General features: G+C 34.2%; 3 protein-coding genes and 1 long non-coding RNA gene across 4 annotated transcripts; 2 read left to right on the top strand and 2 right to left on the bottom strand.

Annotated features, from left to right (window-relative positions):
* The first annotated feature begins 698 nt into the window (after nt 1-698).
* LOC18050297 lies at nt 699-4,078 on the top strand. The gene is made up of 6 exons (XM_024188071.1): nt 699-1,401; nt 1,485-1,619; nt 2,687-2,769; nt 3,275-3,380; nt 3,495-3,566; nt 3,998-4,078. The coding sequence occupies exons 1-6, from the start codon at nt 790-792 to the stop codon at nt 4,016-4,018; spliced, it is 1,029 nt and encodes a 342-aa protein (XP_024043839.1). The 5' UTR covers nt 699-789; the 3' UTR covers nt 4,019-4,078.
* On the bottom strand, nt 3,683-8,490 carry LOC18050295 (sucrose synthase 7). The gene is given in 16 exon segments (XM_006441282.2): nt 3,683-4,255; nt 4,484-4,653; nt 4,731-4,869; nt 4,957-5,523; nt 5,622-5,670; nt 5,673-5,845; nt 5,927-6,093; nt 6,192-6,308; nt 6,406-6,579; nt 6,692-6,787; nt 6,895-7,111; nt 7,193-7,311; nt 7,414-7,606; nt 7,697-7,851; nt 8,089-8,221; nt 8,316-8,490. Coding segments are annotated over 16 exon segments (2,715 nt in total). The 5' UTR covers nt 8,417-8,490; the 3' UTR covers nt 3,683-4,110.
* On the top strand, nt 4,253-6,972 carry LOC18050294. Its single transcript, XR_002906401.1, has 3 exons — nt 4,253-4,354; nt 4,521-4,663; nt 6,887-6,972. It is a non-coding gene; the product is annotated as an uncharacterized LOC18050294 (long non-coding RNA).
* A 5,597-nt stretch (nt 8,491-14,087) lies between the features above and the next one.
* On the bottom strand, nt 14,088-21,723 carry LOC18050293 (protein argonaute 1). The gene is made up of 22 exons (XM_006441279.2): nt 21,454-21,723; nt 19,847-20,556; nt 19,550-19,758; nt 19,312-19,461; nt 19,063-19,196; nt 18,704-18,813; nt 18,359-18,465; nt 18,104-18,242; nt 17,910-18,026; nt 17,681-17,788; nt 17,506-17,577; nt 17,001-17,123; nt 16,716-16,878; nt 16,292-16,551; nt 16,023-16,165; nt 15,758-15,820; nt 15,616-15,679; nt 15,348-15,483; nt 15,176-15,249; nt 15,009-15,103; nt 14,815-14,846; nt 14,088-14,683 (listed from the first exon to the last, which is right to left on the bottom strand). Exons 2-22 carry the CDS (start codon nt 20,546-20,548, stop codon nt 14,463-14,465), a joined length of 3,222 nt encoding a protein of 1,073 aa, XP_006441342.1. The 5' UTR covers nt 20,549-20,556; nt 21,454-21,723; the 3' UTR covers nt 14,088-14,462.
* Nucleotides 21,724-26,928: the final 5,205 nt, after the last annotated feature.

Raw genomic sequence — 26,928 nt, 5'->3', positions numbered from 1 at the left:
AAATAGTAATTATGATAATAATCATTAAATACTTTTTAGTAATTTGTTACAATATAACTCATTCTGATTTTAATTTGAAGATAAAGTAAACATATTAAATGCAATCCAACTTATTTTGATTTCGAATCCTACAATTCAAGTAAATAATTTATTCTTATTTTCATTTCCTATTCTCATTTCGATTCCAATTTAGTAAACGCAGCATTAATGTTTCCTAATTTTTTGTTCAATGTAGCATTTAATTGGACTAGATTAAACACTCAAGTTTATTATTATAGTAATATTAAATAAAAAAATTAGCTATTATATATTCCTCTAACAGTAACTAAATTAAATTAATTCAAATAAATTAATAAATATTTAAATAATAATATAAATTTTATATTTTTAAAATATTAAAAATAAGTGTTTAAAATTTTTACAACATTGAATTTTTTTATTTATTATGCCTCGAACATATTATCAAAATTAATATTTTATTTAATAAAAATATTTTTTATTTTTATTAAATATTTAAATAGTTTAAATTTTTCTTGCAAAGTATTTCGATTACGAAACATTTTACTATAAAAGTTAATTTTTAAAAATAATTTAATTATTTATTTTTGATAATATAATAATTTAATAATGAATTATTTTAATTTATTTACCTAAACTTATCATCCCAAATTCCCAATCCCACAAACATTCACCAAACGTGTCCTTATTTTATTGTACAGAAGTCAGAAGTAGAGAGTGAAACAGGTGAGTTGACAGTCTGAGGCGGAAGATGAACTCCTGAACTTGTCTATGTTTGAAATTACTCATGCGATGGTAGCAGCAATAGCAAGAGCCATCCCATCAAGTAGTATCATGAACATGATGAAGAAAAAACCAGCAGTGCTATACCACTACCCTTGCCCAGACGGTGCATTCGCGGCTCTTGCCGCTCACCTTTACTTCTCATCCTCTTCAGTTCCCGCTCTCTTCTTTCCCAACACTGTTTACAATCCTATTAGCCCAAACAATCTTCCTTTGCATGAAATTGATGATCTTTACCTTCTTGATTATGTGGGTCCCTCTGGTTTTGTTCAGCAAGTGTCTTCCAAAGTTTCAAAGGTGGTGATATTGGACCATCACAAAACTGCTCTTGAGGCTCCAATCGAAGGTGAAAATGTGAGTAAGACAATTGATATGGAGAGAAGTGGAGCGACAATTGCTTATGATTATTTCAAGAATAAATTTTTGGATAATGGATTACAATTACATAGAGAATTCGAGCGGTTAAGTTTGCTTTTTGATTATATTGAAGATGGAGATCTTTGGAGATGGAGACTTGAAAACAGCAAAGCTTTTAGTAGTGGTTTAAAAGATTTAAACATTGAGTTTAGTTTTCAATTAAACCCTTGCTTGTTTGAGCAGGTACTACATTCCTTACCAATGCTTTTGTGGATGGTTTATTTACATTTACTTTAAATGAGTTAAAATATGATAAATTTGGACAGTTACTCTCCTTGGACCTGGAATCTGTAATCAGTCAAGGCATAGTGAGCCTATCACACAAGCAAAGATTAATTGAAGAGACTCTCGCTCATTCATATGAAATTGTACTTGGAGGTGGAGCATTCGGACATTGCTTGGTATCATGCTTGCATTCCTTTTTTGTTATTTTCCCTTTATTATTTTATTTTCTTAACTTTATTCAGAATAGATAGTGCTAACTAGTATTGGACTTGGGATGCAATGGACTTGAGGTATCCAAATGTTATAAGTTTAGGCTCTATTTGGTAAACAAGTGTAAAAAAGGGATGTGAGGCTTTCTTCTTTGGTATAATAAAACTGCTTAAAATGCGACTAGTTAAGAGTCATGTGAAATTGGGTACCTTTTAGGCAACTGAACCGGTGTTCAAGCTACTAGTAAAGGCTTTTTAATGGGAAGGTTTAACATCTCAAGCTTGATTAGGTTTAACTAGGGAAGAAAGACCTACGATTTGAGGTTATTTGAGTTTCATGATGATTGAATTGGACAATAGAGGGAGGAAAGGATTAGGTTCAATGTATGGTTTTTGTGATAAAATATTATTTGTGTGAAAATAAGAGAAATCTAGCTTTCTAAAGTGCAAGAGAAGATCATGAAATAGAGGTAGAAAGTTTCAACACATTGATCATGTTTTTGCTTCGGCTCTAGACTTTGGCTACTGTATGTATTGCATTTCTTGATATGTTTTCATCATAAAATCAGTTAAGAGATCTTGAAATGCTTTTTAACATCAAGTGTTAGGGGGTCATGTGTATATCACTTTCATGACTTTTAACCTCTAGGGCTTAAAGTAATAATTATAAGCTTATGAATTTAAAATAAAATAGTTCTGACCATTTATTTAAAGCTTCCTTCAAAAGACAATTTGGACCACATTTAAAGATCTCTATTAAACCTTTCTATTTTCTTGTCAATTTAGACCATGAACATCCTTAGACCATTAGTGCCGCCCGTGCTCATTGAAACATTGTTTCATTTTACCCTCATACCCTATAAAGGAATATACGCATTGAAGTATACTTAGTGGTGAGGTACCTAAAATGGTTAGTATCCTATTAATTATAATGAAAATTTTGTTATCACAATTATTGCATTACACACTTTTTGATGTGTCTATCTTATATAGCAACCCTGAAGAGATTTCTAATTTCATTCTTCTACTTGTAGGCTGTCGATGCAGATGCTGTTGCAGAGTTGCGGAGTGAACTGGGACACCAGTTAGCAACAAAAAGTCATGATTTAAACTTGAGGTTTTGAACACTTAAATGATGCATATACTAGATTCTTATTCTTTTCTTTTGATTCATACAATTATGAAATGCTTAATGCTTTTCTCTTCCCCTATGGTTCCTTGCAAAGTGTCGTGATGATTTTGTTTAAATTGGCATTGGTTTATTTAATTGTTCGTGACGGGATGCTTTAGACTTTTAGTAGGGCTGGAATATGTTTTGCACCAATCAAAATTATAGTCACAAGTTTGTTTTGGTGGCACTTTATTTACTCATATTGTAATGAGACAAGCATTTTTTAATGCAGAAAAGATGTCCAGAGTTCGAAGTTCAAAAAATAAAAATTAAAATTAAAATAAATAACCAGCAAATCAGAGTTGTGGGCAAAATTACATTAATGTTCATTACTGTTCAATTATTCATGTTATTTTTCTCATTCAGTTATCTTCTCGACTTATTCAACATAGTAGCTTTCCTGATGTTGTTCTTTTCCCTTCACCAAGCCATTAAATTATTGTTCTCTCAGAGGCATAGGAGCTGTTGTTTATAGAGTCCCAGAACTCCAAAATGATCAGTTGGTGAAAATAAGCCTCAGGAGTGTAGATAGTGAAGATACAACGGCTATTGCACAGGTTGTTCATCCTTTTTGCTGTATTGCTTTTCATATACATTTTATTGCTGGTTAACGTGGTCATAGGTGTAATTATGGTGAAACTACTGAAATGTATTATGCAATTCCCTTGTAGGAATTCGGAGGTGGTGGACATCGTAATGCCAGTTCCTTTATGTTAAGCTCTGCAGAATTTGAGAGGTGGAAGGTGATTTAATGCTTTACTGATGCCAATTCTATCATTTTAAGGCAGTGAAATTTAAACCTTGGAAACCTGGAAGGGGAGCTGTTGCTTTGCCTGAGGCAACTTGTACTTTCTTGTAGTTTTTTTTTTTTGTTTTCCCTTTCTCTTTTCAAATGCAAGACAAAGAGCCAACTAATGAAGGAACAAGTGAAAGACAATAAAATGAGGTTTTGTTTTCAATTTTTCATTCTTTAAATATGTGTGAGATTACGGGATTTAGCGTCCTTTATTTTATTTTCTGTTTGGTTCATTTCAATGCTCTAAGCTCCCATACATTGTGTAAATTTGTCCATCTTAGCGACTGAATTATTAGCAGGTTGAGTAATTGTTAAATTAATCAAAATGATAATTTATTGGGGAAATTTCACAGAACCCTCAATGATTTTGAATTTCAGACTGCATTGCAAGCAGCATGAACCTCTTTCAGATAGAAGGCTGGGATTTTCTTATTATTGTGAACAAATTGCTTACAAATAACGGCATATGTGTCACTATCTTGATGATACATTTACATAAACATGCAATACAATCTCTTGAGAAGGTAATAGATGATGAAGAGAAAGCCAATGGTGATGCCCCACTGGGTCCAAAGGTCACGTACAGGATTCCTTATTTGCTGAGAGCTAGGCGGCTTCAGCTCTGAACCTTCTTCCCTGTGAACCAAAACCCGTGTGATTTTACAGTAAAGCCAGTTTGGACTCAGAAATCAACCAAAGACAAATGCAAAGATGAGTCAGAGCAAAGACGACTAAGTCAGTGCTACAATTTATTTAATTTTTCTTAATTTTCTGAAAATTGTCCAGTCTAGCTCAAAATTTTCCATGTGAATTAGTCTCCTAAAATTAAAATTTCATATAACAGTCATAGTTTTCCGTACATGCCTTTTCTTTTGCTGAGCGGTCTTTTCTTGTTGGTTAGGTTTATCTATTACTGCTGATGCTGGTGGCTGGGGTTTAGCTATCCCTGTTGCTGCTGCAGGTTGCTGGGATTCAACTGGTGCAGTTTGTGCTGATTGTAGAGGTTCAGGAACTTTGATGGGTACATTACTTGCCTGAAACATTGTGAGTGTTAAAATAATGACTATCTAATGCTCGAAAATTTTTGAAGTAATTGGCTGAGCTAACTTACTAGTTTCCTGAACAGGAGACTATAGAACATCTGGATGTATCTTTGCTTAGCTAGCTTTGGTTCTTTGTTTATCTGCCTCCAAAATCCATAAATGGATCCCATGTTCAGCACTTTGTTTGCATAAATCTTCCATGTATAGCTACAATACAACATAGTACATATTAAATTATACAGAAAATCCAAGGGTATGTAATTTAAACATCCTGGTGGAGTGCCATGTTTTTACCATTCATATATACGTTGGCGACCTGCTGCTGACATCTGGTTCCAGTATCCAGCATCCGTCTTGCATTTTTCAAAGAAATCAGCAATCTTGTTGCTTGATTCATCACCATTGTTTGGGTCAATGTGGAAGCCTGAGACCCCATCAATGATGATTTCTGCTGGACCTCCTTGATTGGTTGCAAAAGTGGGTAAGCCGCAGTTCATTGCCTCTATGACTGTCAGACCAAAAGCCTCATATAGTGCAGGCTGCACGAAAGCTCCTTTTGTATCTGCAATACAGCGATAAAGCTCTCCGTTTCGATATCTATCAGTTTGAGCCGCAATCCACCTAAACTGGCCCTGAAGTTGGTATTTCTCAATCAAAGTATGCATCTTCTTGATCTCTGCAATTTCTTCTCTGTCATGCGATTTTGATGGATCAAAGAATCCGGCCACCACAACAAGATTCACCATATTTCTCAACCTCTTGTTTTTTCCATACCATTCGGTCAGTCCTGTAATGTTTTTCACAGTATCAAGTCTTGCCATTGAGAAGATTATTGGTTTCTTCCTGTCTGCCAGATATCCACTGTCCCAGACATTGTTAGTTTCAACAGTAAGCATTTTAAGCTTCTTTTCTGGTATTATTAGTGTTATGCATGAGATGAAACAAACTGGGAGACTTACATGTGCTCACTGTTATCCTCTTTGCTGTATAGTAGTTCCTCAATGTCAGATGAAATGAGGTTAGCCGTCTTTGTTTCTCAGTGTAGGGAAAGTAGACAGATTGATCAGCCCCAGGGGCAGCTATGTTGAACTTTGGATCAAAGACATTGATGCCTGAAACAACCCGACAAAGTCCTGGCATTGTGAAGGCAGTATGGCTTTCATACTGTCCTGGCCTATCCTTACTGAGAAAAGAAAAAACCAGTTAATATTTCAAGCAATTACTGATCCGTTCTGGGGTATATGAGGTTATGTAGCAGACTAACCTTCCAGCAATTTCTTGGTATGTGCTGGTTATGATAAAATCAGTTTGATTCATTGCAATTAAGTCAGCTGTGAATTGACATGAAAAATGGTACTTTGGATCTAATTCCTTCCATTTGGCATCTGAATCTTCATATTTTGATTTTTCTAAAGCATGTGCAATAGTTGCCTGGATTTTGTGGAAGCAAAAGATGAACATATGTCATACAATTGAAAGTGAGTGATTTTCAGAATGTTGTTGAAACTGTCAGAGATAACGGTTTTGACCTGTGTTATTCCAAGTTTTGAAGCCATTAGAGATGCCACCAAGTTTCCATCACTGTAGTTCCCAATTATAAGGTCTGGTTTGCCTTCCATGAGGTCAAGGATCTTAGCCGTGGCATCCTGATTCGATAAAACAGAGATTTTAAAATAAGTATGAAGTATTGAGGGGAAAAATAATCAGAAGAAGATGAATGTTTGAGGCGAGTGAGGAATATGCCTGTGCAAATCTGCCAAGGTAAGGGTAGATATCGAAACGGGAAACCCATTGTGGGAGAATTGCTTGCTCTGTCTTAAATGGGATCCTGAGAATGTGAGAGTGCTTGGTATCATAAATAGGCTCCAATTCCTGGCTGCACTTTGTTCCTTTTGAGTTTGGAATTAGACGTGTTACCTGCACATATGTAAAACTAAAGAGTAAGTGAAAATGCATTAGTTTTTGGTGTAATGCTTATTTTTTTGTATATCATCTTCGGATTGAATGATTGTTGTAGAGTTTTGCTGACCACTAGAATCTGAGGCTTCACACTAAGTCCTTGCTGCTTGATCCTGAGGAGCAATTCTTCCTCTAAAGCTCTTACTTGATCAAGAATGTAAACCACCTGTTTACATTATTTCAGCATATAGAAAGATATTAGTCCAGGATGTCATTCCACAAAATTTTCATAAACGACTATGATAATGTGTTTTGAAATATGCAGTTATGTACCTGGCCTCCTGTATCTGGCAATCCGAGAACATCTGCCTGCCCAAAGTAGCCGTGGGGAGAGAAGATTACGACGTTGAACATGTTGGGAAGCCTGCTAAAAAGCACTTGCAATTTCGCAGCATCTGGCGCCTGGAGCGCCTCTGAGAACAGCCTCATTGTCTCTCTAACTCTTTCTGCAGTATTCCCCCATCCTTTCTCAAAGCCCCATTCTTTGAACCTGAAAACGGATAACAATGAGAAAGCAGTCAGCAAACGGTTTCCCACTTACAGAAGTATAACGTTGATAGAAAAGCGAGACCTCTGCTGAAATTCCTGATATGGCGTGTCTTTTGGTAAATCGGAGATGGAAACTTCAGCTGCAATAAGGGCTGCCTGAAGCTTATCAACTGTATCCAGCGTATCATTGATCATCAGTTGCTGCATGTCAGAAAATACAAGATCCCATCAGTTTCTGCATATTGACTTAGCCTTTGGTTTCTTAATTTTTATATTTTATTGAAAACTTATTAGTGCTGTTACCTCTCCTCTGTGATTAAGAGCTAGTAGATAGTCCAGGAATTGCTTTGCTTTCTCAGAGTTGGCACTAAGCGTTGTGGACATGAACTTTGAGACGTAATTGACTCCATTTCCAATTGAAGATGAAAGAGTCAAGTGAGGACTAGAGAAATCCATTGCTCCAAAATCTAACTCCAATGCATTTTCGTCTTTTGCCCTGCATTTTTCAAGCGAAAAAAAGAAAAAAAAATGGGGACTGATATTTATTTGTTACATAATATGTTTACAATTATATTTATATACGTACCAGTCTTGGTCGAAAATTGTCTCTTTGAACTTCAAGTATTCCAAAACATTGATGCCGTCAACTGTTAGATCTTCAGAATTCACCTTAACATACTCCCAGGAACCTGGATTCGGTCTCACAGCGAATGCAACATTAGGTGGAACAACCGCTGCCTCCTGCAAATTTTTAGAGAAAATGTTACATGCATGATTTAAATAAACATACCATATGAAGAGATAAAATTGGATAAGAATTCAATGCTGAGCTGAGTTTTTATTGAATGTGAATCAATAGTTATTAGGTAAGAAAAATAAAAAATAAAAACATAAAATAAATTTTGATTACTGATTCTTTCGTTAGCAAAAAATAAGCTGAGGACTGAATCCTAATTAGATAAAATTACGTGTAAATACCTGAGTGGAGCTAAGGATATAACCGAGTAAGCCCTCTAAAACCTTGCCTCTCTCAATTTTATCTTCTATTGATTTTTCAACTTCATCCATCAAATGATGGCGTTTCATCAATCTCTTTCCCTTTGCAACGAACCTTTTTTTTTCCAAGAAAAAAATAATTATAAAGTTAAACTGAGTCGATGAAATAACATGCATGTGATCTAACAATTTGGAAAGTACGTACGTACCTTGAAAAACATTTTTTCATATAGTACCGGCTTTGCCTCAAGGCATCAGGCATGGTATCAGCAATTGTATCTGATCGCTTCAGTGATGGAGACGAAGACATTGTTGCAAGAAGAATAATAATAATAATAATGATAAAAAAATGATAATTTCAGAAAGAGAGATTTTGAACTGAGAACGCTAGCTGTTTGTTTTTATGTGCTTGTTATTGTTGCTTAATGTGCTTATATAGAGAAACAGATGGGACAAAAGTTGAGTACAATGGCTAAAAAAATGAGATTAGAGGAGAAAGAACATTCTTTGGTGCCAAATATGGGGAAAGAAAGATTGAAAGCAAGAAAGGAATTTTCTGATTGGGAGTTTGCCCTTTTTAACTAAATATTTTTTTGAAAGCGGAGGGAAAGAATTTAAGGAACATTTGGGATGTGACTTCTTATTATTATTATTATCATTAGTTTATTTTTCCTGACGCCTCACGTGAGAATTTTGATTATTATCCTATGAGATGGACCATTACTTTAACGCACGTGAATTTAATGAAACCAACTAATAAAGAAAAAAAAATAACACAAAAAATTCATATATCACTGTAAGTAAATACATACATTATGGACGTATATTGTTTGTTTGTTGTTTCTTTGGAAATAAAAAAAATCTCATATCAGTGTAAGTAAATACATACATTTTGGACGTAGATTGCTTGTTTGTTGTTTCTTTGATTCTGTTGATGTATTGTTGTTTGTGGAATGTGGAGACAGAATTGTAGCGGCGGCGAATTTGGATGTTGGGTGTTGTGTTTTGTTTTTGTGGGTGTTGTTGGTTGTGCTTTTCTGATCCTCTCAAGGTGCTTCCGGTGGCTGTAGATGGTTTTGTTTCAGTGTTTGGATTCAGGACGTGTCAGTATTCGGATCAAGAGGATATGCCTATATATCCAGAAATTAAAATTAGGAGGACTTAGTTTAAAAAATTTTATTTAACTTAAGAGTTAAATTATTTATTTTAAATGCATGAAAATATTATTTTTTAAAGTAGTTTCTACAAAATATTTTAAAAAATAAAATAATGTGGCTATGGGATTTGAACCAAGACTTTAAAACAATCAAATATCACTCTTACCACTGAACTACAAATCTTTAAACATACAAAAAATGTATCTATATTATTTTATCTAACTTTTTCATAAGGGGTTTGGGATACATTTAAAAGAAAAGTTAATGGCCCAGAAGGGGCTTCAGCCTCTCTGGAGCCTGAATTGGATCCGTTCATGCCTATATTGCAGTCAGTAAGTGGCCTAATGGTGGCGCATTGAGGTGCAAGGACTTATTATCAAGAGGCTTTTTCTAGGGAATTTTTTGATAGCAGTGGTTTTTTATGGTTTTTTTTATATATATTTTATTGTGTTTTTGTTAGACTTTTATGTTTATTCACGGGCACTATGTTTGGTTTCTTTCCGACAGAAATATGACTTTATCTACAATAACAGGTTGGAATAGATTAGGTTACTTCTGTAAAATCCTTTAGTACCTCGTTGCATTTTATTGTGTGTGCTCGTTGTTCTTTCTTCGGTTTTGAAATTTCGTAGTGAGTGAAGTATGATGTGGTTTTCCTTTGTACTAACCAGGGCTTGAACTTTTGAAATTTTATATTTTTAATATTATATGTGTATATATTTTTTATTTTTTGATAATTTTATAAGTTTTAAATTTATTTCAATAAAATTTGACATGAAAATATAAACTTTAAGTATTTAAAACTTTATATATGTATAAAAAATGAGTCAAATAAATATAAATATTTAAAATAATATATATTTAATAATATTTTTTAATAAAATTTGAGTTCCAGGTTTATCAAGTGATGCTCAAGACCGATCCGGCTTCATACCAGAGCCGGATAATACCCGACCCACAACGTCCGGGTACAGTGCGAATCCGGACCAGACGGGTATTTTTACCACCTCTAGTCTCGATTAAGGATGGCAACAGGCTAGGTATTATGCGAAAATGCTAATATATGTACCCCGTACATCTTTTGGTCAGGGACATCCCCATTACCAATCCTTACCTAATGTGGGCTTGAATGGGCACATATTAGGGATTCCCCAATAAAAATTAGCAGATATTCATCCCTTCCCCTATCCCCTATGTCCCCTTTTATTTTCTAAAAAAAGAAAAAATGATATCTCAACTATTTAGCTTTAGATGAACATGCAACATTTTATTCTAAAATATTTTTAAAAAATAGTTTCAATTTTAGGTAAATATTAATTATAATTTGATGGTTGTAGTTCAATTTTAATCAATGTACTACTAAATATTTGGATCAAAATCAAAAGTCTACGCTTTGGAATTTCCTTGTCCATTCTTCACCTATTTCAACTAACCCTAATTCAAACAAGTTTCATATTATCATTTATTTCTTGTTAGTACAATATTTTAAATAGTCTAATAAATGCCTAATTCTTTAAATGACTAAAATTTCGATAAACGTCTGCCATAATATCATGTTAAATGGTCTTTTTTTCTTACTAAGATGCCAAGTGCTAATGTTTATACTTTAGGTTTTCAATTTTTTACTTTAATATTTATCAGATTTAGCTATTAATTTTAGCTTTTAAAACTTTTTAAAAAATAAATCATCAATAGTCAAATGAATTTAGTGAATGCATATGAGTATCAGTATTTTATGCCCATATCCAAACTGCCCAATTACTGGGTATAAAAAATTATATTGTACCCGATCATTTTTGTAAAATAGAAATATAATTAAATCCAATACTTGCCCCTAACAAAATGAGCCCCAACGAGCTCCATACTCACAGGGACTTTTTACCATCTCTAGTCTCGATGGTTTATATAGTAAATTAAGGTTGCTTAGATTCCATCCAACATTTCCCATATGTTAACAAGAGAGGATAAACAAGATCATATGATTGAATTAAGACTTTTGGTGAAAAATACTCAATCTTGTCTCACCAAAAATCACATTCTTAAAACTCTTGATGTCTGTAAGATACTGAGGGTGCTATTGGCACATACTCAATCTTGTGTCACCGAAAATCACATTCTTAAAACTCTTGATGTATGTAAGATATTAAGGGTGCTATTGGTACACTGTATTATATTATTCTTTTTTGTTTCTATGTAATATATATTTATTTAATTTTTTTTTTTAGTAATTTACCTATTTCAAAACAAGGTCAAAAATTCGATTTCGAAATCCTTTCTTTGAATTGACAATTGGGGATTCCCGATAAGAGGGATACTTATTAGGGAAATTATCAGTCATATACCCTTAAATGACACTCGTATCAAACGTGTGAACACTTTTCAAGTGTATCGCTCGTATATCCTAAGTTGACAAAACACTTCTGTCATCCATCAATCCATTAACTTCTATTAGAAAGTTAACAGAATTGTGGCAAATTGACTATTTCGCTCTTGAAACTCAAAATGAGGTAAAAAGATAAATTTACCCTAAAAATTAATGTAAATTTTCAATACACAAATTTTTTTTATTTTGTTATTAACAATACATTATTTTAATAAAAAAATGAATTATTAATGGTGCATATTATTAATAATTATCCATAAAAAAATCATATTATACCATAAAAAATATTAACATATTATTTACAATTATACATATTATACCATAAAAAAAATCCAGTTGGACCTTGGAGGAGTAGATCTTAAAAAATTTAGCTTAAATTTTTTAGGAGTAGATTCAGTTGTAAAATAATTTTTTTTTAGCAATTATTAACAATTATCTGATAAATGGGATGACATGTCATTTTTATCAATATATATCATATAACATGTCATTTTGTTACTAGCTAAATGGGATGACATGTCGTTTTATTTAATCAAAGTTTCGTCTATCTTAAAAGACTATATTACCCTTATGATGTCATGCTTGCAAATGGCAGTTAACAGATTGGTGAAAGGCAGAAGTGTTTTGTCAACTTAAGTGTTTTGTCAATTTATGGTATACGAGTGATACACTTGAAAAGTGTTCACATACATTTGATACGAGTATCATTTAAGAGTATATGACTGATAATTTCCCTATTTATTAGTATTAGGGGCCGAGACTACTGTCAATTGCAAAACCCCTCATTTGTTGCAATATCACTTAAAAAGAGGGTTTCTTTTAGACTGAGACAGGGAAAGAAAAGGGCGAACTGGTATGCCTATCCTAATTCCCCATCCTCAAATTAGTCCTTCCAATTGGAAGAGTTAAATCTTGATAGAATTCAAAAAAGTCAGAAAACACAGATATAATAAATAAGAGAAAAAAATAAGTAAATTTCCCTTCCTATTTCTAGGATTAAACAAAAGGATTCGCAAATAAAAGTGCTAATGCTACAATCAGTCCATAAATTGTTAAAGCTTTCATAAAAGCCAGATTAAGCAATAAAGCACCTCGTATTTTTCCCCTACGCCTTGGGCTGTCTCAAGATCCCTTCTATTGCTTGGCCCGCAGCAGTACCTTGACCAACTCCAGGTCCAATAGAAGCAAGCCCAACAGCCAACCCAGCAGCAATAACGGAAGCTGCAGAAATCAATGGATTCATGATAAGTCCCTCGCACTAAAATAAAGAAAAACTAAAGAAATCGTTAATGATACAATTGTTCAATAAATTATGACTTAATTATTCCGTCACTAGGATTTGCCCAGCCAAAGTAACTAAGAACTCCCAATTGGCATAACTATAATATTATTATTGAATCATCAAAACTTTTTAGATATCTCTTTTTTAGTTTCGATCCAGAGGCACAACACATGATTTTTGTAAATCCATGACTTTTGTTCTTCCATTTCTTTTTTGGAAACCCTTTTTTGAATTCTTCGTTCGTTATCTTTCTTTCACCTCTTTATTTTTATTGATTCAATTCCCAGTCAAAGCAAAAACGAAATTAAAATATTACATTATTTTAATATAGATATATTCTATTATACTGTATTGCATTAACATTATTTTATAATAATATTGTACAATATATGGTGCTACATTGTACTATATTAATTTTTAATTATACTATATTTGGTCCCGCACTATACTATATTAATTTCTTTGGTGATTAATTTAAATCATATATTTAGAAAATAACATTTATTAGTATTTAGAAAAATACTAAATACAAAATTCTTAAATTTTAGAAATTTAACATTATTTTTTTAGTATAAATGTTAAAAAAAATCATAACTCTTCATAAAGATTTAAGCTTCTGGTCTTAAATTTTTGGCAACATTTCCCAAATATATAACCTGTGAAATAAAGATCAATTTTAATAATGCAATTGAATAACCTCTAAATAATATCACAACATAAATAAATAATTAAAACATACGAGATTAGTTCAAAAATCATTTTAGAATGATAGAATTAAAAATTCGTACTATAATGTAATTATAATAATAAAATTTTAATGAATACACAAATAAATAAATAAACAAATAAACTAAACGAGAGACTAATATATAAAAATAAATTATAATAAAATATTATTAATAATATGACATAATATTATAATGTAATTATTTAATAATATATTATTATTAAATCATTTTTATATTATAAAAAATAATATATATATAATAATTATTTACTACTTAATTTCAAACATTGATAATAAAACCCTCAAAATTTTATAAATTTAAATAATATTAATTTAATTTTAACATTAATATAAAATAATATTATTTCATTAAATTATAACTTAGTACAATATACCTTAATGCAATACAATTAACAGTGTAATGCAATAGTGTAAAAGCACAAAGAGAACGTTCATATCAATAACCAGATGTTTGATGGAATACGGGAATCCCAACAAACACCATTGTAGAAGCATGCTCCTTTAATTTTACAAGAACAAAAGTTAACCAGGATCAGCCCCATGGATCCAAGCCTTTCATTCATCTTTTGATTGCAACCTGTTTAGTAAGGTCCAGTCCAAGCAGAGCACGGCACAAAATTCAGGTCACAATTGCACAATTAAAATATCACTGGCATCCATTACAGACAAGTATCGCATGAAATACACTGTAAGGCAAACCATCTATGGAGTTCTCAAAATAGATCTAAATCCTGACATCCTTAGCTCAGGGCAAATGTCGAATTCTTATCTCATGGAAAGGCAACCCTAACAGTAAAACATAACCCGCTTGACATTCTCCTTCAGGGCAGGAAGGGGTCTGACAGCAGCACCAACTCCAGGTCCACGTGTGCTCCTTGCACCGACCCCTCCACCCATGCCTCCACGTCCAATAGTTCCACTGGTCATTGAACCACTGTCTGATGTCTCTGGCTCCATATAGAAACGAGCTCGGAATGCTGCAAGGTGGGCATAGTATGCTGGGGGAACTGCAACATACAACAGAAACCTCACACAACATTGCATAAAAATAATTGGGAAAAAGAAAAAGCAAGATTGTGCATCTGCATTTGTGTGCATGCACTTGAATACGAGAATGCGGGCAAGAGAGAGAGCTTACCAATGGAAACAGAACGAGTGCACCTAGCATATCTGCAATAATACAGAATAGCAGCGACTCAATGTCACAATCTTAGGCTAAAAATCAATAAGGTGATAAATTTTCAACCTAAAAACCTAGGAAACCATGACAACCAGCAGATTATTACAATTCAATGAGGGACTTTTAACATATTGAGGTATCAATCAACTTACGTGTAGCAGAGGTTGTTTGTGAGGGACTGTAGTCCATCAGCTGTAAACTTGTTCTCATCCCATAGAACATGGTAATGGGCAGGACGGCTTGTACCCTGTTGTCATATTGGGAATATTAGAAATGCAATCTCACTACCTCAAAAACAGAACCTTAAAAAATAACTAACCTGTATTCCAGCATGGCTACAGAGGTAAAAGTCAAACTCAGTTGGGTGACAAATTTTTGAATCCACAACAGTACCTGCAGAATTTATTACAAAGAGTTTCACACCCCATCTGAAATCTCAGCAATCATACTATAACCACAAAATCATGAAACTGTCAAGCCAAATCAGTTACCAGGCAATATATTTCCACTCCTGTCAACTGCATTGCGATCATGATGGTTGTTGGCAAACAACCTAGTGTGGTGACGCTTCTGAACCACAACAAAAGTCACAGGAGGCTGATAGTTTGGTTCCAAGGAGGCGCATGCCTGGAATTAAGTTAAATCAGAGAGAATTAATAAGTGGGATGTATGAACTTCAGAATTTAAACCAATTTCAATACAATCTTGAGCAAACTTGGAAGAAACATATTAGAAAATTGACCGGCAAAAAAACTTTACCTTACGGATAGCATCAAGTTCATACAATAATACTTGATAGAACTGTCCTTCACTGACACCATCCCTGCAGATAAAACATTAAATAAGTAATAGCAAGAATGACCATTGACATGCTGGACAATATCAGAGATTATGACAATGCCTGTAAAAGATTATGCGCTGAGGCTTTTGTCCAGTAGCTCTACGGAAAGATATAAGGAGTTCCCTGCATCCCCCAAAGGGAAAAAAGAAGGAAGTGTTATACTACTACCCACAAAGTTTAAGAACAGTTAGCACCGCAAACATCGGTTTCCAAATGCTGCTCCACATCAATAGGTATAAAAGCCAAGGTGACGATGTAGATGACAATGAAGTTTCAGTGTGTGCACACAAGAGGAAATAAGTGATAAAAGACAGATCAATCGTACTTGATCATCCCACCAGACACTGCTCCTCTTACAGGATCCTGCCATGTCTTGAACAAGTCTTGAATGAGCTCCTGCCTATGGGCTTGAGCACAAACCAATCCAGCATACTTTGTGACCTCTGGCCAATCCTGAGAAGCTACGACCTTTGTTTTACATTCAAAAAAGGCTCTCATTAACAAGGATTGAAATATTAACAACCTAATTCAGGAAAATGCAAGGAAAGAAAAAAAGCATTCAGAAACAATGTAGAGATGGATTTGAAGAGATACAGCGGCAATAGACGGGCTTGAATCCTCTCCAGGGTGAGGATGGGTGACATCAGCACCAAAAATGATAGTGGGTCTGTCACTGACTAGAGGTATACGCCTTGATATTGCATCAACAAGCACAGTGTTCCTCCCTCCAACCTTCACATTTATCTTCAAAGCCACATTGGCCATGTATTGCTTGCTCATTTTGAAAACATGCTTAGTCAAACAGCACTGGGAGACAAGCCCAAGGTCTGTCTCACAAATCCGCTTAAGATCACCTGCAACATAATTAAGTTTTAGATTAAAGAATGGTAGCGCTAAAATAAGCCAAAAAGAGTGAAGGAAAAATGAAATTGATACAAGATTCGTGGAAACAAATCCGGATTAATAGAAAATAACCAATGCAGCAAAGGGAAAAGTGAAAATAATTTTAGTGGCATACCATAAAGAGAGCCATTATTATCAGGGAGAATGACAATAAGCAGGTCAAGCTCCTTCCCCTGACCCAATTTGGTCATTGCATCATGGTACCGAGTTTTCAAGACCTTCTCCACGTGCTCAGGACGAGCACTAATCGGAGGAATTACAGGTTCAGGATTAAACGCCTGCATACATCCAGATCTAAGGTCAAGACATCTCTGAAATTATATAATTTTTTTCAATCTTTTACCCTTTCAAAATAAATTAGTCAAAAACCAAAAAGAACATATGGCAGCGAGTTCCACACCATGCCAGAAATGTAACACATTTGAGCAAGCTCAAAACAAAACCCACGAGCTATGCTGTCTTGGACATGCCGAGAAAAGTTGATGCATATCCAGTGGTTCACTGTTCCTCCATTAACCATTTTCTGCAAAGAAACATAGATTAATCAGGAAAAAGATGTGATGGCAAAAAGTGCATGCAGATCCAATATTTCATACAATTTCCATCTTAAATCAATTTTCTTTAACCAAAATGATTATAATTTGTCCAGAAAAGGTTTTAAATCACTACAAAGTGATTAATACCTGCACACTTTGTAAATAAACTATCATGCATGTGTGCAGAATTCATCTAACAAATATAACTACATTAGGTAATCCAATCAACATTAGATTTTACTGAGATCAGGATTGTTGTTTGTATATTTGTTGAAGTCTCAAATAATGCACAACAAACATTTCCCAGATAATTTTAATCCAGTGTAAGGAAACTGGGAAGAAATAATGATTTCATAGCAGCATAGATACCTTGTTCATCATGTTCCACTGCCCAACCTGAGGCAGACAATCCTTTTCTTTACCGGTATCATGATATTTAAGCTACATAAACAGAAGATAAGAGTCAAACAGTAACAACCACAATTTTAAAGCTAAAATTTATAAGGCATGCAACAAAAATTAAATTATGTAAAAGACAATATACCCAAGGGGCAGGCAGGATGCGAGCTTCAACTGATGCAAGCTTCTCACTAATTTTAATTCCAAATTCCCTAGCATAAGGATCCTCGTGATAAGCATTATGGTGAACAGTCTACAAAAACCCATTATACAATGCTTCCGTGAGATTAAGTAGGTAGATGTCATCAGGTTATTAACAAAGTCAATAAATACATGCTAAAGGCAAACACCAGCAATTTACTACCGTAGCTGACCTGCATGATATCGCGCTCCCTTTCATGAGGACGTTGACAGGTCACCTTCAGCAAAGCAGTAATCTGCCTCTCATTTAATCTCTTGGAGTACCTCTGACCCTCAACAATCTTGCAAACCTACATTTTCCAGAAAGCAATCAATTAGCATGCAGATACATGCTTCATAGAAGTCGAGGATACAGTTACAAGTTTACCTCCATAGGCAAATAATTTGGTCTCTGCTGATTTCCCACTTGTAGGCAGGGCCACTGAGTATGTTGAATAACAAAACCATAGGTTTCGTAGAAGTATTCAACAACAGATTTCAGGGTACCACTTTCATCAACCGGAAAACTACAACAAACAAATCATGTTAGAAAAGAAAGTTTCAAACCGTGTTTTCATATGACCAAGACAACAACCAATTTAAAAACACACTCAACAAATTGCAAAGAGATTATATTACTCACGTGAGCTCTCCTGTTGTTTGCGATGTCAAGCCAGATATACGATACTTCCTACGCATATTTCCTCGATGCGTAACTTCAACCCTAACTCCTCTGAGAGCCTTCTTGATCTGTTGACATAAATAAAGCAACCAGCTCACATCTCATAACAAATAAATTATAGATACTACAGCGATTTTGATTGATCAAAGAACTATTAGTATACCAAAACTGCAAATGAATTAAGTTGATTTTGGAACAAATAAACTTCCATAAATCCAAGAAAAAAAAAACTGAATTCCAAAAGCAAAAGAAAACAAATTTGATCGACTACAACTTGTTGGGGATAGAAAACAAGGGAAGTCTGACCTTAACACGATCAGCATCAGATAATGGTCTTGAGGAAACATCTCGGTTCAGCAACTGCTGTACGAAATCAATCACTGGCAAAGGCTCAATAAAGGCAGTAGAGGACATATCTGCATAATACATATTTTACACAGTGAGGAAAAAAGATGGAGTATAAGCAGCATGAACTAGAAACTTAAAGAGATGCAAGCCAAAAACTATAAAATAATCGATAATTAGAACAATAGAAGGTGTATAGTCAGGAACGTCCCGGCTTCTGCAACTGTGATAAAAAATAATAGCTGGAAATGGAGGAAAACATATTACAAATATGCCAAACAGGTATCCACACCAAAATAGATGAACCAAAAGTTTTATACCAATATTTAGGGATAGGCCCATCTGAGTTGGACGAATACTTTGGTAGAAACCACGCCAACTTTCCAATCCCTCCCCCAGTGGTTGCCTTCTCCCCAGATCAGGAGAATAGAATGAACGACCCACAGGACAGTACCTATCAACCAACAATCTCTCAATATCATTTTAAAAAAAAATTAAAAAAATAAGTGCACGTGATCGCACACGTGATCGCACATGCTACTACAAGAGGGGGAAAAAAATATCACTACCGAGTTGTAGGTAATTCGCGCAGAACAATGTCGAGAACCTGCAGGGCTTCCTGAGGGGCATCAGCTTGCCTCCCCTGCAAAAAGAGTCCTAAATGATGTAGGTCAGCACGAGCAGCCAACTTTATCACAACTTTGAATTCTCTCTCCCTCCTGCATAAAAAAGAAGATAACTGCAATAATGTGCAAATGGAAGCAAGGAAAATTCAGTGTTAATAGAAAAATCTGACAAAATACAAACCTTTGGCCACCTTGTCCATCATCATCATCAAGGAGAGTGATTCTGAACTCCTTTGATAAAAAGGGAAGAGGCCCAGCAGTATACAGACTCTTCCTTCCATCATAAGCAGGAAGACGCTTTCCAAGATGGGATTCTCTGTATAGTTTCACCAGCTGCTCCATCACAGCCCGGTTGACACCACGAGAAGTGACCTCAGGTGTTATGGTAACCTAATATTGCATTAACACCTTCAATTATTAACCTAGTGTACTAGATATAAAGAAGATGGAAAGATAGAAACAAAAATAGAGAACTCACATCATACTGGTGTAAATCTTTATCAGGTAACTCGGCAAAGAAGTGGTTAGCCTTGACAATACACCTTGTCCCAGTACTACCCCTGCCAGGCCTAAGTGGGAACCTCACAGATTTACTCGAGGGTGGCGCAGGTTGAATAACTTGGCTCGAAGAAACTTCTTCTGGTAAAGACAACTGCTGAAACTGCTGAGAAACTTCTGACAGTTCAGGTGAATGGGATGATGAACCTGCCTGAGATGGGGTGGGCTGAGTCATCACCCCAGATGAAAAAGGAGTTGGGGTTGCTTGGTGTAGCTCGGGAATTTGTGAAGATCTGGTTGGGCCACCAGAATGTCCTCCGCGGCCACCACTACCCATACCAACACCACCACGACCACCACCATACCCACCACGACCTCCAGGCTGGGGTGGCCCTCCCCTTCCCCTGCCTTGATATTCAGAGGTTCCACCATAGTGTTGCTGTTGCGGTCCACCGCGACCACGACCACCGCCATAACCTCCACGGCCTCCTTGCTGCGACGGAGGACCCCAGCCTCTTCCACTACCTTGGTATCCTGTTCCGCCTCCACCTCCTCCCTGAGAAGGTGGAGCACTCCTTTCAGATGGGCGCTGAGAGCCACGACCACCACCTGCACTAGTTTCCTGGGATTCAGAGCTCTCACCCCCAGTAGACGGTTGTTCAGTTCTTTTCTTCCTCACCATAATGATACCTGGATGCAACAAAAAAATAATCAACTATGATAGAATACCACAAGGAAGTCATAAAATCCAACACAAAAGATTACCAAATAAAACAATGAAAAAGAAAAATTAAGATCATGAAAACATTAGGCAACAAAGACAGAAACTGCACCCTGACATTTCATTGCATGTAAAAAGACTGAGCTAATTAAGTCATCTACCAAAAACTATGAACATTCATAGTCACAGAAGCAATATATCTTAGCCATCAACAGTGTAAAAGAAGAGAAAAAGAGATGTAGTACCAACTACTGCAGGAAATAGGACTGAAACATTAATAGTGTATATCACAAGTGCGCTCACTTACGCAAAAGGCAACATGAAAGGAAAAATATATGAAAACAACATTAGTTAATTTATGCGCTTTAAAACAAAAATTACAAACATGAACATTTCTTCACCACAACACTGAATAATGAATTCTCAATAAAATATGTAAGAAAAATTTGAAGTAAAGAGTTTCAAAAATATCCAGTCATATATTAATAACTGAAGAAAAAATTAAAGCACTTGCCTCAGAACCAAGAGACTGACCCACAGATTGAAAACATAGAATCAAAATTCAGAATAAACACAAACGGAGAAGATCTAACGATCTCCAGCAAAAGTACATAACACACAAAAAGTAGCAACAGGAGAGTAAAAACGAAGACAATAATACTAATACAAGTCATTCAGCAAATAAGTACCAAACAAAATAGATCCGGACGAAACAGTCCACAATCGCTAACAACAACATAAACTAAAACCCTAGCAGGCCAGATCCATAACGGGAGATAAACAAACATCAATAAAGAGAATCACATTCATCAAACGAGTAATACGTCGTGATAAGGATGAATAAACCCCAAAACCACCATTATTACCTCGAAACCGCTATCGGAAAACCGCTGTCTGAAATGATTTTTAAATATTAATAAAAAGGGCCACTCGTACAACAACAACACGAGCTCACAAACAAACACACACTGTCTCCTTTCTCTCTCTCTTAAACTTTCCTTCAAAGATAATAAGAAAGTAAAATATTTAGAGAGAAGAAAGAGAAAATAGAAATAAAATAATAAGGGAAAAGGAAGAGGCTCTCTTTAGGTTACTGAACTGTCTTCTCTCTCTCCCTTGCTCCGTGAAAACCCCAACAACGCCATCCACAACCCTTATAAAAAGGCGGTAGGTGCTCGAAAATGACAACTCCGTCCTTGCCCAAACCCTTTCTCTCTCTCGTTCTACGCTCGTTACCTGGAGTCTGACGTGGCAATCCACCAGATTTTTAGTGGTGATTACGTGGCTTCAGCTGACGTGTCACACAAGCTTGGTGGAATTTTGAAGCGGTTCACATGATTGGACACGAGGCCACACTGGGGTTAGCATTTAATTTCCATTGACAAAAAAATAAAAATAAAAAAGGTTTCTTAAGCGCGTCTTTTATTTACTCGCTTCTTTTGTGCGGCACGTGTTGATACGTCTAGCGAGTGTCGTTTACGACTACTTTCGTGGTTTGTCTTTTAAAATAATTAATTGAGGTCAAATGGATTATAATTGCTAAACAGTATCCAATCAAACAAATTATCGATAATATAACTTTATTATTTAATTTGGTCGATGCTTTGTTTCAAATATTTATATATATTGGTCGATGCTTTTTAGAAGTTTCTTTATTCTGCTTCCTTGCCAAGTTGTTGTGTAGTGTGTACTACTGCTGTGCATTGTCGCGAGTGGAGAACACTCATCTAGTCAGCTGACCGTTCTTAAGCTATAGCCGTAATTGTCTTTCACTTTCTCCAGAGAGGTCCGATCACTAGTCCATTTATTTTCCTCCTTTTAACCACTCGCTCAATCGTCGGTGACAATTGAAAAATGCACGGATTGTTTAATGGAGCACAAATAAGAAAAGTGATAAATTAGAATATTGTGTTTTTTCAATGACGTGAATAAATTGAGGTAGGGGTGGGCAAAATATCCGATACGATCCGACCCGATCCGATTCGAAAAAAATTGGGTTCGGATCGGATTGAATTGAAGGCTATATCTGATCAGATGCAATATTGCCAACCTGATCTGATCCGAAAACTCGATCCGGTGGCTTCAAAAAAAAAAAAAAAACACTTAACACTCGTACACACAAATCACAATTTAGTATTCACACAAAAACAAACCCGATACCACACCATACACACACGTATACAGACACAAATTACAATTTACACAAATACACACCACACTATCCACATGCACACCACACACACAGACCAGTTGCAACCTCCTTCACCAGCTTACCCTCAAGCCTCAACCTCAAGTCAACTTTCAACACTCAACTGTCTCAATAACAGAGCAAAACACACACACTCATACAGATGCAGTGTAGTCACCGTCGATCATCATTTGCAAATGCAGCCACCAGATCTGTTGCTCCGTGCCTGCACAATCACCAATTTCCTCCAAATCTAAGATCCACTCCAACCTATCAATTCGAAATTTGTCCTTTGAAATTTTGATGGTATATACTAATTTTCATGTAAATTGCTAAAGTTTATATATGCTCAGCAACTGTTTAAGCTTTGGGGATTACTTGTTCATATTATCATATATGTTTTTTTTTAATTTTTTTTTCAAAAGACAATGGGTTTACAATTCACATTGTGTTTTTCTTTCGACTAATTAACGAATCTATATTTTTTGAATTTGTAACATCCAGCTTAAATGTTAATCCAAGGAATGTTTTCAATTAAAATTTTTGTTATATATGAATTGAAATTAATTATTCTGTTCTAATCTGAACCCGATCTGAACCGAATTCAACTTGATTTTTTTACTCGATCTGATCTGATCAGAATATATTCGAATAAGATCGGATCAGGTTATAAGTTTGGGTTGAATTCAGATGAAATTTTTCCCAATCCGATTAACCCGAAACCCGATCAGATTCCGAATCCAATTTTTCCCAACCCTAAATTGAGGATCCATCAGCTATGGTGTTCGTTTGGCACCATACCCCATATTTTGTCCTTTTCTTTTCAGTTCCTATGAACCATTAGATTCAACATAAAACTAGTTTTGATGATTTAGATGGATTTTATAGTTGTTAACTTTATGATTTCTATTATTTGCTTGCACACTAAAAATGATGAAATTTCAATATTTTGACACATAACTTTCGATTATTTAAAATTTTTACACTTAAGTGCATTACCTAATTTGACTTTTTAATAACTTTTTTTAAATTTGCATTAATGCATATTATTAATTTAATATATAATATATCTATGTACTATTTAGTGATCACTATTTAACACATGATAAATTTAACTGCATGCTAAATAAATTGACATTTATAACTCCACTCTCAACATTTAGAAGTGATTAGCCCATCATCATCGGTGAGATTTTTTTATTTATCACTTTAATCACATAAAATTTAATTATACCCTTATTAAAATTAAGGTAGAAAAAGATTTAATCACCATCACATTCAGTCTCAAAAATGAATTTCTCCTTTTTGTTCTAACCATATCATATGTCTCATGGCATATGCAATTGCAATTACACCTAAAAATTATGAATCAAAATTTTTCATGCCTAGAAGCGGCTAAAAGGTTTGGTTGTTGAAATAGAAAGTTTGAACATATTATTTGTAATCATGATAATAAAATTGGCGGTGATTGTATGCAATTTGTTTTTTAACTTATAATGATTATATGCAAATGAATACTAAAAAGTAAAGTTATTTTATCATGTACAAAATATAATTCTCTAAAATAATAAAATCTAAAAAAAATCTACTTTATAATGGATGTTTGGGAAGTGAGAAAATGAAGGAAAGTGGAGGAGATGAGAAGAGAGTGGAGAGAAAAAGAGAGAAAAGAAAAGAGTAATGATTAAACATTAAAATAATATTAGTGGGTATCTTAGTCATTTCAAGTTAAGATGAGTGAATGCTAAAAGTTAAAGGATAAGATTATTTGAATTCATAAAATATTTTTTATATGAGAATAGTTTAGGAATATAAAATTTTAGATGAAAATGGTTTTGAATTTTGAAGAGTAATTTTAGGGGTTTGAGTAATGAGCTAACTGTAATTTTTTATTATATTGAAGTAAAAAATGTAGATGAATGAGAAAGTAAGGAGCAAACTTTAATTTGCCAATAATTATCTCACAAAAGCCAAAACCGGAGGAATGGTGTCGCAGGGGCACAATAGCTGGACCCATAAATTGATACTGATTTATAAATATTTCAACACATTTTCTGTTAAATATCCTTCTTTAAATATCATTGCCAATGATCAAAATAATCGGTGGTCCACACTTCACACTACAGTTCTATTGCATGTAAAAAATTTAAATATAGCAAGTATTATCAAAATATACTGTCTTTTTTTTTTAACACTTATTTTGATTAACCAAGTTTGATCATGAAAATGAGTAACAATATTAGGTGTTCTGAATTTATAGTAATTAATTTATGACAAGATCATTACTTTCTATCTTGGTAGTTGTTATCTTTTTACCTCATTATTGAGGCCAAGGGTTCAAATTCCCTCTTGTATTTTGCCCATGTGTGGTTAGAAAAAATGGTAAGAGAGAAGAAGAATGGAAAAGAAAGAGAGGAAGGGAAAATAAGTGAAAAAGATAGTTAATATCATTTTCATTATTTGGTTAGATATGAAATTTTTCTCTCTCATTATTTGTTTCCCTTCTCATCCTTTTTTTTTTCTCTCCTCTCCTTATATTTCTTCAAATAAAAAAAGGTAATTTTTATATGAGTAAATTTCACTGTGCCGCCTAATAGAGTGACTATCTTCAAAATAGCCCCCAAGGATATGAAAACATCACTCTACCCCCCAATTGTCGTGACTTTAAACGGTTGACTAATGTTGAATAATTAAATTACGAGATTATCCTCTTGAGAAACATAATATTCTATCTAATAGTGTTATTGTGTGAGGTTTTGATGTGACATCTCTGTCAAAAAATGTGGTAGTGTTAGCCTTATAAATATTTAAAATGTATATTTACTTGTTTAGTCAAAAAGTTTTAAGTTGATTCCTTATTTGCGCTTTGGATTCAAGAAAATTACAAGACATGCCATTAAATAACACTTATTTACTGGGATTTGCTCTGTGATTTCAACCACTCATTTTGAAAAAAAAAATCATTCTCTCTCCATGACTATAACAATTCGAATTCAAAAATCAAAATCATCATTCTCTCTCCATGACTATTACAATTCGAATTCAAAAATCAAAATCATCCTTCTCTCTCCATGACTATTACAATTTGTATTCAAAAATCAAACTGACCATTATTTTACAGATTTGAACAAGGTCCATACTTAGCAAAATCCCAAACATGACATAACAAAAAAAAAAAAAATAACAGTAGGTATGTCATCTTCAAGAGGAAGTTGATTTAATGTAGAAGACGAAGATGAAGATAAAAAAGAGAAGTTGGAGATCAATGAGAAGGTGCTCAAGTTCAGAAACAAAACATGCAGAGATTATGGTAAACATGCATCTATATACATCTTAGAGTCTGCTGCAAATCCTAAGAAGCTGTATTACAAATGCAATAATAAAGGCTGTAATTTCTTCAGATAGTGGAAACTAAGTATGTACGAGTATAGATTACTTATAAGAGGATTGGGAAAGTTACATGACGGTTTCGAAAAGTGATGATGATATGTGAATTAAAGACAAGAAGATGCTGGAGATGGGAATTAATAAACTTATTGCAAAATCACATTCAATCATTAGGGTACTGCATATTATCTTGCTCATGCTGGTACTTTGCATGATGTATATGCTTAGTGTTGCTCATAACTGAAGTATGAGGGTAGAAATTAGTAGAAATTAAATTAAATTAAATAGCTGAATGAAAAACTTTTATGTACCAAAGAAGCTCATGTATTATATTTAGTGATATGTATTTTCAATTCAACAAAATATTACACTTATGTTGTTGTAGTTAATATTCACCATCACTAGTAGCATATTACATTTTGCCTTTCCAACTTCTATGAAAAGGGATTACAAACCAGACCAAATATTAACTGCAACAACCCCAAGAAATAGTAATTTAGCCTAACTAATTAGATAAAAGGAAATTATCATTACACCACCTCTATTTACTCTTATGTTCATCCAACCACCACAAAATTATAACATGTTCTCTGTACCACTTTTCTTTTTAAATTTGTATCAATTAGCCATTTTTACACTAACACCGTTAAATAATTAAAGTAAAATGATAATTTTACCCCTAAATAAATTAGAAGACCATTTTATTTTATAAAAACTTTAAAAAATAAAAAAAATTATAATTATAAAAATACCCCTAAATTTAATT

The sequence above is a fragment of the Citrus clementina genome, unplaced genomic scaffold, assembly GCF_000493195.1.
Source record: "Citrus clementina cultivar Clemenules unplaced genomic scaffold, Citrus_clementina_v1.0 scaffold_3, whole genome shotgun sequence".
NCBI lineage: Eukaryota > Viridiplantae > Streptophyta > Magnoliopsida > Sapindales > Rutaceae > Citrus > Citrus x clementina.
The sequence above is the reverse complement of the archived record's forward strand: the minus strand, read 5'-3'. Positions and strand labels throughout refer to the sequence as shown.